Source organism: Balaenoptera ricei, chromosome 11 (genome assembly GCF_028023285.1).
Source record: "Balaenoptera ricei isolate mBalRic1 chromosome 11, mBalRic1.hap2, whole genome shotgun sequence".
Taxonomy (NCBI): domain Eukaryota; kingdom Metazoa; phylum Chordata; class Mammalia; order Artiodactyla; family Balaenopteridae; genus Balaenoptera; species Balaenoptera ricei.
Genome location: NC_082649.1, coordinates 103793456 through 103810330, shown reverse-complemented (window position 1 = coordinate 103810330; position 16875 = coordinate 103793456). Strand labels below are relative to the sequence as shown.

Here is a 16875-nt window from a genome sequence, read left to right as displayed (position 1 = left end):
CAAGCATATCTTCCCAGCAAGGAAGGCCAGAGCGCACTGCTGCCACCCGCCAAGGGTCAACAACCAACTTACAGAAGATTATTCAAATACCTGAGTTTTTTTTTAATACTTGTACAGAGGAGTAAATAGGACCATGAGTGTATTAAAATGTAAGTCAAAGTAGCCGTATGATTGACTGATATCATGTAAACTGTATCTTTCTTTTTCTGATTTAATAAACAAAATACTTTTACAAAAAAAAATGCTCACGGCATTCCTTCCTTCCTCCAAGCCGTCCCGCCTCCAAGCCTTTCCACACGCTGCTCCCTCAGTCGGCAAATGCCCTTCCTCTCCCACGGGCTTGGTGAGAGGCCATGTAGCTCAGTGGTTTCAGAGCAGGGCCCTGGGGGGCCAATCAAGCTGGGTTGACACCCTGACTCCACTTCCTTGGGGTGAAGGACCAGAGGTGAGTTGACTGACCTCTCAAAGCCTCGGTTTCCTCCTCTGTAAAATGGGAATAATAAAGCATCTGCCTCCTAAAGTCGTTAGGAAGATGAAACAAGCCAAGGCACCAGCCACCAAGCCAAGACCACACCTGGAAGGGATCAGTACGTAGCAGCTCTTACTAGAGGTGGCATTGGTTAACTGTCTCCATCAAGACACAGCTCGGGGTCCCCTCTCCGAGGGCCTTCCTGACATCCCCTCCTCGGCTTTTGGCTCAGCACCTTCGCCATCCTTACTCTGTGTTGAATTGAAAGATCAGTCTCTCCCCACAAGGTTGTGAGGACCCAGATTATTCATCTGCGAAGCCTCGACAGTTGAATGAATGAATGACTGTGCATGTAAAGGCGTGGGAGTGTGTGAGTGTGTGTCTGTCGACCATAAGAAAGCTGGCAAGAGAACATTCTAACAAAAGACTCATCTCAAAGAATGGTGTCAGGAGAGCTAAAACCCAGGATGAACTGAGGCTTGCAAAAAAAAAAAAAAAAATGCACGCGAGACAAAAAGTCCTTTGTTAGCTGCGTTCTAAGCAAGAATAGGGAAAGAATAGGTCTTTTGCTTCGGCAAGATGGCGTATTGTTAAGAAATGGCAGAGAGAAAGTGGAGCTGGCCTGCCCCTTGCTTCTGTGTCTCTCACCGGAAAGGTCTTCAAATTATCCCTCCAAGCAGCCATCGGCTCACCAGACATGTGCTCCATCCACCCACCCAGCCCGAGACGGGTGAAAAGACGGAGCCACTGTGCGAGGCATACGGATTCTCAGACCTGGGATCCAGGGCCCAGCCGGTCACCCGAGGGAGAGGGGCGAGCTGCTGAAGTGACCACTCGGGAGGAGAAGCGGTGAAACGGGACAGGAGCAGAAGCCCAGAAATGCATCCAAGTTCCCCAGTTGGTAGACAGAGGAGGGTGGCCCGTAGGGCCTGAATCCTAGGTCATCTGTGCCCTTCCCTGGAAAAATTCCACCGGGGAGTACCAAACAGGAGGTCGTGAGTATTTGAAAAAGAATGCAGCCGTCCCCAGGAGCGCACATCAGGAAATCACCATTTCTTTGTTGATAATAATGCTGGACTCATAGCAAATTTCTATATGTGCTAAGAATTTGATCGTCTTCCCACACCCTGTCTCTCCCCGGAGACAGGGGAGAGAGACTCTTCGGACAGCTTCCCTCCCAGGCAAACCCTGCGGGATGGATTTGCCTCCACTACTCTCTCCAGCCTCTTTCTGCCCTCCCTGCCCCCCTGCCTGGAGCCGGTGCCCGGATCACTCTGGATCCCCGGCTCTGGCTGGGTCACACCTGCAAGCCTGCTGCGGCTGCCCATCCCCACCACACCCTTCCTCTCCTGGGCTGTGGCGGCCCATTTTAGGTGACCCTGCAGGCAGCCTTCCACGCTCCAGTCCAGTGCCACCTGGCCGGTGCCCTCCGCTCTTCTACCAGACCCCTCAGAGCACATTCAGCCCTGACTCTGCGTCTGTCCCCAACAGACGGTGAGCGCCCCGAGGGCAGACCCTGTGGCCGATTCACCAGCCATTTACCACACTGAAGATTCTAGTAAACATCTGTGGGACCAATGAATGAATGAATGAATGAATGAATGGGTGGACACACTGTGGGTGGCGGGGGGGTGTCCCATGAGCACTTAACTTACATGAATTCAACCAAATGCACCCAGGGAAAAGTAAATTTAACATACTGTATGTGTGGGAATGTAAATCGGTGCAGCCATTATGGAAAAAGAATATGGAGAGTCCTCAAAAAATTAAAAATAGAACTAGCATACAGCAATTCTACTTCTGGGTATTTAGCCAAAGAAAATGAAAATGCTAACTCAAAAATATATTTGCATCCTCACATTCACCACAGCACTATTCACAATAGCCAAGACATGGAAACAACCTGAGCCCATCGACAGATGCATGGAGAAAGATGATGTGATACACACACACACACACAAGCATATGTGTATATATATGTATATACGTACAATGGAATATTATTCACCAATAAAAAAGAAGGAAATCCTGCCATTTGTGACAACATGGATGGACCTTGAGGGCATTATGCTAAGTGAGATAAGCCAGACACAGAAAGACAAATACTGTATAATCTCATGTATATGTGGAATCTTTAAAAAAAAAAAAAATTGAACTAAAAAAAATAGTGTATGAATACTTTGGATAGGGTGCATCTTCATTCTATGTATTTGGTGCATTACTGTATATACGTTATACACACATGTGAATGTTTTCCTGTACTTGTATAGAAAACCAGGTATTCTGAATTTTGTGGCTAATTTCAGGGACTTTGCAGAGTGACGCTGACTCGTATAGATCTCATCGTCCACGTCCATATCAGATACTGGAACGTGCCTCTGCTGTGCCCTTGGGGAAGGATGTCGGACTTGGGGGTGGGTGAATATACTTTTGGTGGATCCCTGGTTAGTCCAAAAGCCACAGTACGAGCATGGCCAATCTGTGAGGGTCTCCAGAGCAGTGTTTCCTGGTGTGGGTGCCTTGGAAGAGCAGCTCCACCAGATGGTCAGTGAGTCTGAGGTCAGAGGAGCGTGGACCTCCAGGGAAGCCTCCTCAAGCTACTCTCTTGTCTGCAGGACTTTTCAGAGCCTTTAATACACTGGCTCTCTCTCAAGCAGGGTGTATAGCATGCTGAGTTCCCAAATTTATCATCCAGGGAGCCCTCCTTTTTACCCCAGAGCAGCGGGTGGGGCTGGAGAGGGGTAGAGACCAGTGTTCCGCTGAACAGACTGGGGAACAGGTCCTCTTGAGTCACGCCATGGAGGGGGGATCTCCCCTAGGCCTTGACCTAGTCAACATTTGATCCCATCTGAAGCCAACACAAATGTGGGAGGAGAGCTAACAGAATGCTGGCCTGACATGGATCAAAATGATCACATGCAGGAATGAACGATCAGTCTTGTATTTTGGGTCAGAAATGAAAAACATTCACTCAACAAAGAGAACAGAGCGCTTCCCATGTGTGCGGTGCACCCAGACCTGGGGCCAGAAGACTAACAAGACCCTGGAGGGCTCAGAGCAGCTGGGCGTGTAAGGTAGAGAGGAGCTGGCCTGCCAGGGGGGCGAGCATCTCTCCATGTGTTTCCTGAGCATCTACTGTGTGCCAGGCCATGGGCCAGGTGCTGGGGGTCACAGAGAGAAGACGACTGACAGGTCCGGGCTCCATGGACTTCCCCACAGCCAGGGACCGATGGCAGACACACACAGCCTTGCAAAAGTATGCAAAGTCACTTCTGGAAGTGGTAAGTGCTATAAAGACAACAGCACAGCATGACCTACGGGGGAGGCTGTCTTGGCCAGATGGTCAAAGGAGGCCTCCTGGAGAAGGTGGCATCTGGGTGGAGGCCTGCATAATGCTGGGGTGTGCAGGTTACCCACCATCGCTCAGCAGCTTCTCCCTGTGGCCCTTCTGCTCTGACCTCTGCTCCAGAAGGAGCTGGGGCGGGGGTCTGCATCAGTACCCGGGGGTGCACCACATCTACTGAGCCCTTCTGGCTGGAGAGACACAAGAATAACATAGCTGTGATTTATGAAGCACGTCCTGGGTGCCTCGTGGGGTGTAAGTAATCTCAGCTGCCCACACCTGCAAGATGGGTATATTATCATTGCCGTTTGGTCCTGGTCCACAGCCAGGCAATGGGGAAGCTGGGAAGAGAACCGGCAGGTAACTGCAGGGCTGAACTGTTATTCTGGGCGGCACAAATGAGCAAATAAATAGAGAATGTGCCCTGGAGTAGTAAGTGATGAGGAGAAAAACATGGAAGGTGAGGGGTAGCTGGAGAATGGATGGTCTACACTACACAGGCGGTCCTGGTGAGGGGCTGCCATGTGAGCCGAGGGTGGAAGGACGGGAGAGCATCCAGGCAGACAGACCAGCTGGGCCAAAGGCCCTGAGGTGGGAAGGACTTAAGTCACGTGTGAGGGTGGGAAGAGGGTGGCAGAGCTGGGGTGGAGATGGGGTCGGGATGCAGGTCATGGAGGTCAGCAAAGCACCAGGGGACCTGTTGGCATTTTATTCTCAGAGCAAGAGGAAGGGTTTCACACAGGGAGACACCGTGGTCACAGCGACCGTGGGGAGATTCTTTGCTGGGTGCCAGGTGGTAGGGGGTGGGGGGGTACATTAGGGGGCTGATGGAGTTGGGTGACAACTCTCTGAAGATGGAGATTTGAACCAGGAGGCGATGGGGGAGGTGGTGAGAAGTGGACAGACTGGGGGATACACTTTGTAGAAGCAAAATGATTAGCTCAGATTAGAAATGGGACCAATAGCTTCTCCCCTTTCTACTCCGTATCTTCCTGTCCTGCTGCACCAGGAATAAAATCTGGAGCATCCCCAGTTCCTTGAGTTCCTCTTCATAGGAGACAGGCACGTGGGCCTCCTGGAAGGGTGAAGGGACATCCTCTTAGGGCCCTAACCCACCAGGTGCTAGGGTCTTACGTCCTGTGAATGCTGCTGCCACCCGACAAGGTGGGCTGCGTGACTCGGAGGCCAGTGCTCGCGTGGCTGCCTCAGGGCCCACCAACAAAACGAGCTTGTCCAACACACGGCGGCCTCAAGAACCTCACGTCTGGCAGGACCACACAAACAAGAACCCCTCCAGCAGCAGGGAACTCGCCGGCCATCTCAGTCTTGCCACAGAACACCCACGTGACTTGGTCAGCCTCCACCTGGCTCTGAGCCGAGCTGAGCTGTAGGTGGACGTGCCTCCTTTCGGGGATGGAGAAGACCCATGAGGTGACGGATGAGGAAGGGCCGCCTCTGCTCCTGGCCCCCACCCAGCGATCCTCCACGAAAAGATGAAAGACAGGGGTGTGAAGCCCCACGTGACCCACCCTCCCTGGGGTCCCGCCTGATGCAGCCCTCGCTCTTCTACCCGTGACACGACCACACACAACCGGATGGAAAAACGGGCAACAAGCACGAATAGGCAACTCTCAGAAGAGTAAACCTGCACGGCCAGTAAACACAGGAAGGGATTTCAACCACTAGACTTCTCAGGGAAATGTAAATCAAGAGGACAGTGACAAAGCATTTTACACCCATCCCCCAGGCAAAAATGAAGACGTCTGGGCAGTCCCGTGTGGTTAGAGAGGCCGTAGGTCAACACTGCCGGTTGGGGGAGTGGCACGTGGCACGGTCACTGCAGAAATGAGGTCCATCCTCATACCCTGCGACCAGCAATTCCATTCCTCAGCATATACCCCAGAGAAGCACACACGTGGGCCCCGGGAGACGCGCACAGGGAGGCCCGCGGTGGCACTGTGAGAGCAGGTGCTCAGAGACAACCCAGACGCCCCTCAACCAAGGCGTGGGTGCACAGATGGGGTCTATTCACCACAGCTGAAATGAATCAACAACAGCTAAGAGGAACAACACAGATGAGCTTTGTTAATAGTGTGGGGAAAGAAGTAAATTCCAAAAGACTGCCTATAGTGGGATGCCTTTCCCCTGTAAAATTAAACACAACTCAAACTAAATAATGTACTTCTGGGGAATATATCAGTAGGATAAATTAGACATCAAGATTCAGGATAGAGAAAGTGTGACTTGGGAGGCGGAAGCAGGAGTTGCCTGAGGGATGTTCACAAGGGGTGCAAGCTACCAGTCCTTATTCTAATTGTCATGCTGGTGGTGGATTCAAGGGGGAGTTCATTGTTTTATTTAAGAAAAGGAAAAACCTGGAGTGGGGTGAACGCCTTCTTGGGTCCCCGAGGGCCGCACTGAGCCTGGTTAGCAGTTGATAAACTTGTCGTGGGGTCACATAATCCCCGGCATTTAAGACCCTCGAGAGCCGGCCTGTCACCTCACCTGAGGCTGCAGACCCCCGCTCCCCATCCGCTTAGCAATCACACGTCGTCTTTGCCCTGATGTACCCTCTGCCTGGGATCCCATTCACTGACCCATGAAATTCTTCCCACCCTTCAAGACCCAGACCAAGGCCATCTCCACTGGTCCAATCTGCTCTTTCCACCTGGGAATCTCACCTCCGAGCACCCACCACACCCCATATGTTTTTCCCTAAAGTGCAGACCATGCTGCTCTCTGGCTGCTTGTTATGGGCTGAATTGTGCGCCCCACCCCCCTCGAATTCATATGCCCAGCCCTAACCCTCAGTACCTCAGAATGTGTCTGTATTTGGAGGTATGACCTTTAAAGAGGTGATTAAGTTAAAATGAGGCCATTCGGGTGAGCCCTCTTCCAACCTGACTGGTGTCCTTAGAAGAGGAGATTAGGACACACAGAGACATCAGGGCACATGCACAGAGGAAAGACCAAATGAAGACACAGGAAGAAGGCGACCCTCTACACACCAAGCATAGGGGCCTCAGAAGAAGCCAACCCTGCCAGCACCTTGATCTTGGACTTCAGCCCCCAGGACTGTGTGTGGAAGTCGCCCAGCCTGCGGTCGGTCCTCATTCCGGCCGCCCAAGCTGCCTGAAAGCCCCACAAATAGTCCCCCTCCCTGGGAGATGGTGCAGGTGTGGCTCCCAGGCCTGGACAACAACAGCCCTATTGTCAGTGGTCCCTGTGATGGTTTGGGATGGACACACGCCCAGAAGTCAGGCCCCAGATCCAATCAGAGTGAGCTCCAGGGCTCTTGCAGGCACTTCCACAGAAAGGTCAGGCTCTTTCCTGCAGGACCTGAGCCTGCAGGTTGACCCCCCCGACAGACACCTTTCTGCCCCAGAGGAAGCTGATGCCAGCTCACGTCCCAGGGCTCCCCAAGTCGGCACCCCGACCTTCAGTTCCTGAGGATGCACAATTCCCCTTCCCGCCTGAGGCAGCTTGAGTTGGGTTTCGGTTTCCAGCATCCACTAGGACCTTGCCTGGTCCTGCCCTGGGGCCCTCTCCTCAGATCTAAGCAGTAAAATCGAGGACATTCAGGAGGGGAGACAGAAACATAGGCAGAGCAGGGACCGGACTGGGTGTGAGGAGGCGGAGAAGGGTGAGCCTTTGGGTCTCAGCACGGGATGAAGAACCCATGAAGGGCTGCTGCCCCCCCCCCCAATGTCAATCTCCTCCTTCCTTCTCTGTCACAGACCCTTAGCTTATCTCACAGCTGCTCGGGAAAAAAAAAAAAAAAGACTACATTTCCCAGATTCCCTTGCAGCTAGGTGTGTCACGTGACTAGGTCCTGGCCAATGGGAAGTAGGCAGAAGTGTGGGGTGGAGCTTCTGGGAAGTCTCTGCAAAGGCCGGTGATGTGTCCTGCGTCCAGAGTGTCGACCTGATGGCCCGAGTGCCCAAAGACTACACTCCTGATCCCTCACCCCTACAAGGCAGCCCTAGTTGGCTGGTCATTCCCAGAAAGAGGCAATCCCATGAGGGCAGAGCAGTGTTGAAGAGCCTGGAAAGCATAAATCTGAGGCTTGCTTCTTGCTGTCCTGGAGCAGGAAGCCTGTTTACACACGAGGAAACCAAGGCTCAGAGGGGAAGTGACTCCTCAGACTCGCAGGGGTCTCATCTTGACCTCCCCTTCCTCTGCTCCCACTGTCACCACCTGAGAAGCCCAGACCAGGGTAACTCCTTCCTAACCAGCCTCCAGATTGTCAGTCTCTCTCTATCCTGGCAGCTCACGGCCAAAGCGGGTCTCCACTGCTACCACTTTGCCACCTCCTGCCTGGAAGACTGGACCAGACTCCACAATCCCACACTTGCCCCTCCACTCACCAGAGGAAAATCCAAACCCCGGACTTGGCCTGACAGGTGCCACACTGTCTGCCTCCTGGCTTCTTCTCTGACCTCTGAGCCTCTCTGTACTCCAGCCACGCCAGCCTCCGTGCTGTTTGTCAAACCACCAAGCACATTCCTGCCTCAGGGCCTTTGCACCTGCCGTCCCTTTTGTCTTCCCCCAGATACCTCCCTCACAAATCCAGAGGCCTTCCCTGACCACAGAGGCTGAAAGGGCAGCCTCCAGCCACAGAGAGCGCTCAAGAAATTTTTGGTGAACGCATGAGTGAGTGAATGAATGAATTCTGTAACCACTCTTTAATGACTCTTCCAGAATTCCCATTAGATTGAATCATATAATATTGCTATTTCTGTGGGCATAAAACCACTGACTTGTGGCAATTTCATATGGTGCAGCCTTACTTTGGCAGTCATGCCCCTGCTCAAAGTTCCCCGATATCTCCTACCACCTAGAAATCGAAACTGCGAGCCCTGACCCCACACACCTCCAGGCTCTGGCTCCCACTCCCTTCCAGGTCCCACAGGCCTGCTGCTCTAGCATCGCAATCCCAGGGGTTTTCTTGGCGCCTCTGTTTGCTTAAATCCCCTGAGGCCATCCTACCCACGTCCTGCTCTTAAAGAATGCTCCTTGCCCCAGGCCTCTGCTCCTGCTCGGTGTATACTGGTATTATAAACTGGTGGGGGCTTCCCTGGTGGCGCAGTGGTTAAGAATCCACCTGCCAATGCAGGGGACACGGGTTCGAGCCCTGCTCTGGGAAGATCCCACATGCCACAGAGCAACTAAGCCCGTGCGCCACAACTACTGAGCCTGCCCTCTAGAGCCCACGAGCCACAACTACTGAGCCCACGAGCCACAACTACTGAAGCCCACGTGCCTAGAGCCCGTGCTCTGCAACAAGAGAAGCCATGACAATGAGAAGCCCACGCACTGAAACGACAAGTAGCCCCCGCTCGCCGCAACTAGAGAAAGCCCACGCGCAGCAACAAAGACCCAATGCAGCCAAAAATAAATAAATTAAATAAATAAATTAAAAAAAATTTTTTTTTAATAAATAAATAAACTGGTGGTGCATACTGGCAGTATTCCCCCGCCTCAGCCTGCAACGGATCCCTCAATCCTACAACTCTGGGCAGCTGGGGACTTCTGGACAGCAGGGACTCTTTCATCCCAGGGCTCCCTGCACTGGAGCCCTCCTGTTGCACCCTGGCAGGCATTATTACAATGCCACCAACGGGCTAGCTACTCCAAGATTGCGAGTGATACTGGGATCAGCCCAGTCCTAGGAGACACTGCCACTCACTTTTTGCTGACCTTCGGCAAGTCCCCCTGAGCCTCAGTTTCCCCATATGTAACATCTCATATGTCAGCAAAGACACAGCTCAAAATAATGCCTGAGCCCAGGCCTGGGTCCCAGAAACAGGGGGCATGGGTGTGAGCAGGAGAAGGCAGGAAAACCATAGCGACCACAAGGGAAGGGGTGCAGGATGGTGGGGGATGATACCAGGCAGAAGGAATGCGTGGAGCCGAGGCCCCCAAGCAGGACCCAGTGCCGTGTGCTTGGGAAACAGGATGAGGCTGGGTGGGCAAGGGGGTCAGGAAGATGGGAGCGGATGAGGACAGAGGGCAGCGGCGGGCCAGTGAGCAGTTGGGATTTCATTCTGAGGCCAGGGGCAGCCTCCCAAGGAGGTTAACAGGGAAATGACAGGATCTGATTTCCATTTACAAAGGACAACCCTGCCCGCAGGAGAGTTTGCAGGATGGCCGGGGGCAGATGGAGGCTGGGAGGTGCCACCTGTGTGACCCGAGGGGGAGGGAGTGAGGGCATGGACCAGTGGCCAGACTTGGGGTGGATCTTTTCAACATGAACTGGATTTGCTGGTGTCGGGGCTGAAGGAGACAGAGAACCCAGGGGTGCCCTGTGAGCAGTCGAGCAGCCTGGGTGAACCACTGCAGCCGAGGGACCTGAGGCTGACCCGACTTTCAGGGAAGTTCACTGCTCGGTTCAGCAGTGAGGCTGCAGGGTTCCTGGCCCCCCAGTCCAGACGCACACAAGCGAGAAGACACACAACATGGCCTTCCCCACATCGACCGGGGGCCTCCTGGCAACCAACATTGTTCCCGTGCCCTTTCCACCAGGCTTTTCTCACAATTGCTTTGGAAACCAAATGTGTGGCCCAACACTCTGTGTGCGTGTCTGTATGTGTATATGTGCACGACACACCATTCCCATAAAACAGGGGCTGGAAATTCAAATGCCCACAGTGGCCAGGCAAGTCATACAAGGGGATTGAGTGGCAATGCAGAAGGGTGGGGACTGTGGCAGTGAATGGCCTGCCCAGGCTCCACCTAAAGGGCGCCGTGTTCTCAGCTGCAGCCCATTATGACTAAGTGAGCACAGGTGTAAGCTATCCGTAGATCTGCCAATTTTTCAAAAGAAGCCAGAAGTTCATATTTTTAGGTGAAACAGATAGTTTTTAAATTTGGGCTTCAATTTAAAAAACAGTATCAGTGCTGTATCAGCCAGTTAGCATTTGGGCCACTGGCTGCTGGTGTGCGACTCTACTGGGAACAGTTGGTGGTGGATTCCAATCGGAGAGCTGACCCTCATCAGCAGACCTAAATTCAAGCTGTGGCACCTGCAGGATCCCACATCTAGGGCGTTCCAGCCTGCGGCAGAGAACGGGGTCCCAGAGCTCTTCCGAGGCATTTTGGTCTCCCCATAGTTTATAAGACCCCGCTTGGGGTGTCTGGGTGAGCACATACCCACTTTGAGCTCCTTTCCGAAGACGGTGCGCTCCCCCAGCGCCGAGCAGTTCCAGCGGCCATTGCGGAACTGAAACTGACACTCGTCCAGGCCCATTTGCGAGCCTTCTCCTATGACGATGATGGCGTCGGGCCGGCTCTGGCAGATCGCCCGCTGTCTGGGAGCCAGGCCTGGGATCTTGTTACAGATGATGCTCGCGCCCAGAGCTACCACCGAGGAGAAGCCACTGGAGCAGGGGACACAGAGAGACGGAGCGTTAGGCCAGCAAGGTGGGGGGCACACCTACAGGCCCTCCCTAGGTGTCCAGCCCTGCCCTCCCCCTGCCACTGCTCCCAGCACGGGTCTCTCAACTTTTCTGATACTGCATCCCCAATCCACATTCACTCATTTATAATTCCCATCGGTACTTGTACCATGTGTATATTCAATGTTAGTGAGGCTTAATTTCTTTTTTAGACACAGAGAAAGATGATGTGTGTCACAAACATACTGTCAAATGAACTAAGCCAGTTGCCTTTGCATCTATGGGCGAATTCAATTGAGATGAAGTTTAAAATCATGCAAAATGGAACTGCACTGTTTAGGGGTCATCTCTGTGTGGTAAAACTGCGAAGGTAACCACCAAGTTTCACGTAGCGGTTGCCTCTGAAAGGGGGATGGGTGCACAGATGTTGATTAAAGAAACTCTTCAGACATGTTATATATGTACAACATTATGTATGTATGTATATGTTTTATTTTTAAAAAATCTTTAAAAAGCAACTGTGAATAAAAGTTGTAGTATTTCCTTCCTGCATGCCAATGGAATGTGTGTATCCCACTCCAGGCATAACTGGCCTAGACGACGCTTATGACTATCGCAGCGAGGTTCCTGTCTTCCCAACTCACTCACAGGTACATACTAGGCACCTGTCAGGGCACCAGGCTCCCGGGCACCATGCTGGGAGACAGGCAAGGCCCTGCCTTCTAGGGACTATGGAGGGAGACCATGCAAATGTCTCAAATGAACAGAACACAACATTCAGTGACATGCACTACAAAGAAAATAAATGAAGATGCTGTGATAACAAGTAGTGGTGGGTCTGGGAGGGAAGGGAGAGGGGCCGCTTTAGCATGAGTGGTCAAGGAGGGCCTCCCTGAGGAGGTAACAGTGCAGCAGAGACCTGAATGGTCAGGAACCAGCCATGGGAAGGTCTGGGGAAGAGTATTCTGGGCAGAGGGAACAGAAGATGCAAAGTCCTGGGAAGGGAACAAGCTTGGGATCGCCAAGGAACAGAAAGAACCCACAGAACCCAATGCAGAACCAGGGCTCGGTGGGAGGGGGGGGTTCTGGGGAGAGGAGACGGCTCAGGGCTGATCTTTCTCGGTACATCAAGAAGCACTGAAGGGCTGGAAGCAGGTTACTGACAGGATCCCATCCCTCCAGCCCCACGGGGGAGAGGACTGCGGGGCTCCAGAACAAGAGCAGGGAGAGTGGGCAGGCCAGAGGTGGCTTGGCCTTGGTGGCCGTAGTGGGGGCGGCTGCAGATGGAGATGACCCAGCTCGCTGATGGATGAGGTGGAGCCGATGGGAGGGCTGGGGAAGGGTACAAGGGAAAGAGAGGCGTCAGTGTGACTCGTGGGTATCTGGCCTGAGGGTGGGCCCATTTCCTAATATCAAGATAACCCCAAAGAGGCTCCAGTGGTAGCCCTGACAATGCAGCTAGCCCTCCCTTTACACAAAGATGGTCCACTTGTCTGGAGCTTCCTTTTGTATAATCCTTTAAAGGTCATCAAGCATCCTTTGAAAGAGAAGACCTCACTCTGGTTATAATAATGAGCTCCCATTTTACATGGGCCATGGTCAGCTGCTGGGCTAAGTGCCTCGTCTTTCCAGTCCAGGCTCAGCTGTGGAAACTTGTTCTGGAATTGGGATTTCTCAAGGCGAGGGTCCCCTGACCAACACCACAAGAGCTGAGGTGACCCCACTCTTCTCGAAGCACATAACTGCCACTGCTGCCACACACCAGCCCTCTTCCTGCCTCGGGCCCTCGATCCTTGCTGGTCCCTCTCCCTGGAAGCTCTCTCACCCCCTGACCTTCACACGGTTGGCTTCTTGCCATCGTCCAAGTGACCTCAAGGGTCACCTCCCTGACCATCCCACCTAAGGGAACCTGCCTCTCCACCCCATCCTTCCTAACTTTCCATCACAATCTCTGTTTTGTTTACTTAATACTCTTGATTACTCATGGTCTTCTGAAATGTTTTAATGTATGTGTTTGTTTTTAACCTGTGTGCTTATCACCTGTCTTCCTCATTAGACCATCAGCTCCTTGAGGACAGGGAGGCTGTCTGCTGGCTCACTAAATGGATTGTGGAGCTTCAAAAATGTCAGTCAGGGTGAGTGCCTATTACACAGCAGGTGCCCCCAGTTATGCCTTGAATGCATCCGGGAACTTCTGCAGCATCCCTATTATATGCAAAGGCAGTATGGCAGGTGCTGCCACTAACTCTAGACCACTCAGCCTTTCTAAACAGCCCTATTGGGCAGGAATCACAATCTCCATTTCACATATCCACTTTGCGTAGCTGAGAACCGAGGCTCACCGAGGTTGAGGCCTGGAGGCTAGCAGGTGTTGGAACTAAAACAGGACCCTAGCAAGAGCTCTCGGTCATTCGTCTCAGCCACTCAAAGAGAGTCTAACACGGAGCTAGGATGTTTGAAATGTTTCAGGAAGACGCAGCACAGAAAGAGGTCAAGTGGAGACGTTCTGGCCACAAGTCAGGAGGAACCTCTCGACACGTAGTTGACCACCAGGAAATGCCTACACTGGCAGAGAGTGAAACTATATATTGGGGTAAAAAATGCACAGGCACCATAGTCTCGCAGCTAAGAGCTCAGGTCTAGGGTGCCATCTAAGCTTCCTTCACCTAGTAGCTGTGTGACCTTGGGCAAGTTACATCCCCTCTCTGTACTTCAGTTTTCCCATCGCTAAAATGAGGATATTAACTGGACCTCACCTCATAGGGCTGCTGAAAAATTAAATGTGTGAAAACATGGGAAGTGCTCCGAAGGTGTCAGGCACACAGTCAGTACTCAATAAATGAGCTGCTGTAGTAGTTATTATTATTGCATCTGATTGTTACAAAAAGGCTAGTGCTTGAGTCACTTGAACTATCCAAATAAAATAAGAATACCACGGGTGCCCCGCCATCCATCCGAGGAACCGAAAGGCCTCCCATGCCCATTTTACAGATGGATAACCCGAGGTACAGAGAGCAGCAGCAGGGCCTGGCCCCAAACCACCCTGCAACCCCTCCCGACCTGGCCCTCTCCCCACCCCAAAGGGCGGCAGCGGGGCGGAAGGCCGGCGCCCTCCCTCCGAGCAGCTGGGCCCCTGCGGGGACTATGAGGTCTCGGCGCCGCCGGCGGGAGGTCGGGCGGGCGGGGCGGCCAGGGGAGGTTATTTTCTGTTGTTTTCCCTTTCTCTCTCCCCTCCCGGGCCCCTCCGCCCCGTTTCTAATTAAAAAGGAGATAAAGCTGCACGCGGCCAGCGCCAATCAGCCCGACCGGCTTCCTGGATGCTGGATGCGCGCGGGACGGCGGGGCGCGGGCCAAGATGAAGATTAAAGCAGGGGAAAAAAAGAAAAGCCACCCAGATGCGGGCGAATCAATAACACTTAAAACACACCGGCAGGCAGGCAGCGCGCGAGCCTCGCAGCCGCCTCTCCGCCCGCGGTCAGGGCTGGCAGCCGCTTGGTCCGCTCTGTGCGCACCTGCTGGCCGCCACGGCCGGTCAACTTGAGAAATCCCCGCGCCAGAGCCGCGGGGTGGGGAAGCGGGGGAGTGGTAGTGACAAAACACAAAGGATCCACCACACACACACCATCGCCGCCGCCCCTGCAGTCCGACCTCTCCCCGAGCGGAGCTGGGGGAGCAGGTTGCGTGAAACCTGCCAAGGTGGCCCTTGAGCGTCAGAACCTCTACCCATCCCTAAAGCCCCCGCCCCCACCTCCTGTGCTTCACGCGCATTATCTCCGAAGTACAAAGGGTGACTAGCCGTGCAAATGCAGCTCCAAGACGCGTCCCGAGCCGCCCCCTCCCACCTTCCAGCCAGCGCGCCGCCCCGGCCCCACCTCCTAGAAAGACTGGGGTGAGGCTGGGAGGGCTGCTCCGCGGGCGAGCCGGCCGCCTCGGGTGCCCAGTTTTAGGGGGCGGGGTGTCCCGCCTCTCTCTGGCGCTGGCTCCGCGAGCTTGTCTCCCTGGGTGTCTCGGGCCATCTCTAGTTCTACCTTTGTGTGCGTCTGTTAGGGTGGTTGGCGCTGTCCCCTTCGCCTGGGATGGGGTTCCGGGAGTCTGAGGGTCCTTGGAAACCGGGTGGTGCCAAGGCTCTGAGCAGCGGTTTGTGTTTTTGCCAGCGAACGTCCCTCCCTCCGGGTACCTGTTCCCTGTTCACGGACCGGCCCCGCCTGCCGCCCGGGGACTGCCCTGTACTAGGAGCGGCTGTGCCCGCGCCTCTGTGTACAGAGTTCCTTTCGGGCTCTGGGGGCTGAGGTCCCTGCGAGCGGCTGTGGTCCTGGCTGGGTGTTCCCGCTGGACCTGCTGTTCCCATCCCTGGTCTGAAGGGACCCTGGGAGACGCTGACCTTTGCAGCGGCTAGCCCTCTTCAGAGTCCCCCAAGCTGGAGCGTCCCTACTGGCTGTCCTTGGTTTGGGGGGCTTCCAGCCTCAGGCGTTCTCAGGACGGCCGGTCCCCCTTGCCCGTGTCTCTGGAGCTGTGCGCGCCCCCTGGGGCTCCCGCCCGAGGGGGGCCTTTGTGCGCCCACCGCTCCCGCACCGCGCCCACCCGGCCTCTCTGAGGAGCCAAGGAAGTTGGCGGCCGGCGGCGGCTCGCGGGCGGCGCAACCCCTCCCCGAGCCACGCCAACTTTGCCGGGACGCGCGTGCAGGAGGTGCGAGCGGCCCTTACCCGATCCGGAGGTAGACCATGCCCAGGCTGAGAAAGAGGTGGCCCAGGCAGCGCCGCGCTTTCCGGTTCATAGTCCCCGCTGGCCGCCGGGGCCGCGGGCCGGGCTGTGCTGATCCCGCGGGCCGGCCCTGGCGGGGCAATCAACATAGCCCGCCCGGGAGGCGCGGGCCGAGGCTTCCCGGGGCCGTCTGTCGTGCGCCCGTCCGCGCGCTCGGCGCTTGAGCCTCGCCGGGAGCGCGGGAGCCACGGAGCGGGAGGAGGGAGGGAGGAGCGAGCGCGGCACGGGGCGACGCCGGGCTGCGCGCGAGCGGCCGGTGCAAGTGTGCGAGGCGCGGAGAGTGCGGGGGCGCTGCAGCCGCCCGCCCCCGCCCCTCCCTCCTTTCTCCCGTCCCTCCCCCGCCCCTCCCCCACCCGCCTCCCCGGAGCGCCCGCCCCGCGCCCCCGCGCCCGCGGGACAGGACCGCCTGCTCCAAGCGCGCTCGCGCTTGCCCCACGCGCTCCCGCGGCGCCCCCTCCCGGCTCCGGGGCGCCGAGCTGGGTCCGGGGCAGTGGGAGTCCGGAGGGGCCCCACCCGACGCTAACTCGTAAATTTGCTGGGCGAGCGGACGCGCAGGGACTGCCCTCGGGTTGGCGGGAATCGGGGCTCAGCCGAGAACCCTCTAGCCCTGGCCTGTCTCCCCGTCCCCGAGGCCCGGCCGAGCGCTCGGAGCTGGGGGGTGTTAGGGCGCACCCAGGTTCCTCCCTCCCTTTGGCTTCCAGCCCAGCTTCAGGGGAGGGCGCCCCCTTCCGCAGGGCTACTGGCGGAGCGGGGACGACTGGCTCAGAGTATTCCTCCCCGCCCCCGTCTATTCGAGGCGGGGAGGCAGGTGGGTGCCCAGGTGAGACAGCCTCCTCTGGAATCCCGCTCCTAGAGGGAAGTCGGAGTCGGGCTGAGGCCTGGATGCCCCGCACGCAACCCAGACG

At 55.4% G+C, this 16875-nt stretch overlaps 1 protein-coding gene across 1 annotated transcript in view; it reads right to left on the bottom strand.

Moving 5' to 3' along the window:
* The window catches only part of WNT7A (Wnt family member 7A), a 68055-nt gene extending 51816 nt beyond the window's left edge, over nucleotides 1-16239 (bottom strand). The window contains exons 1-2 of the mRNA XM_059937739.1: nucleotides 15913-16239; nucleotides 10965-11191 (exon numbers count right to left, since the gene is read on the bottom strand). Coding sequence (XP_059793722.1) covers nucleotides 10965-11191; nucleotides 15913-15983 — 298 coding nt within the window. The 5' untranslated portion in view covers nucleotides 15984-16239. The remainder of the gene's footprint in view (nucleotides 1-10964; nucleotides 11192-15912) is intronic.
* Between the last annotated feature and the right edge of the window lie 636 nt (nucleotides 16240-16875).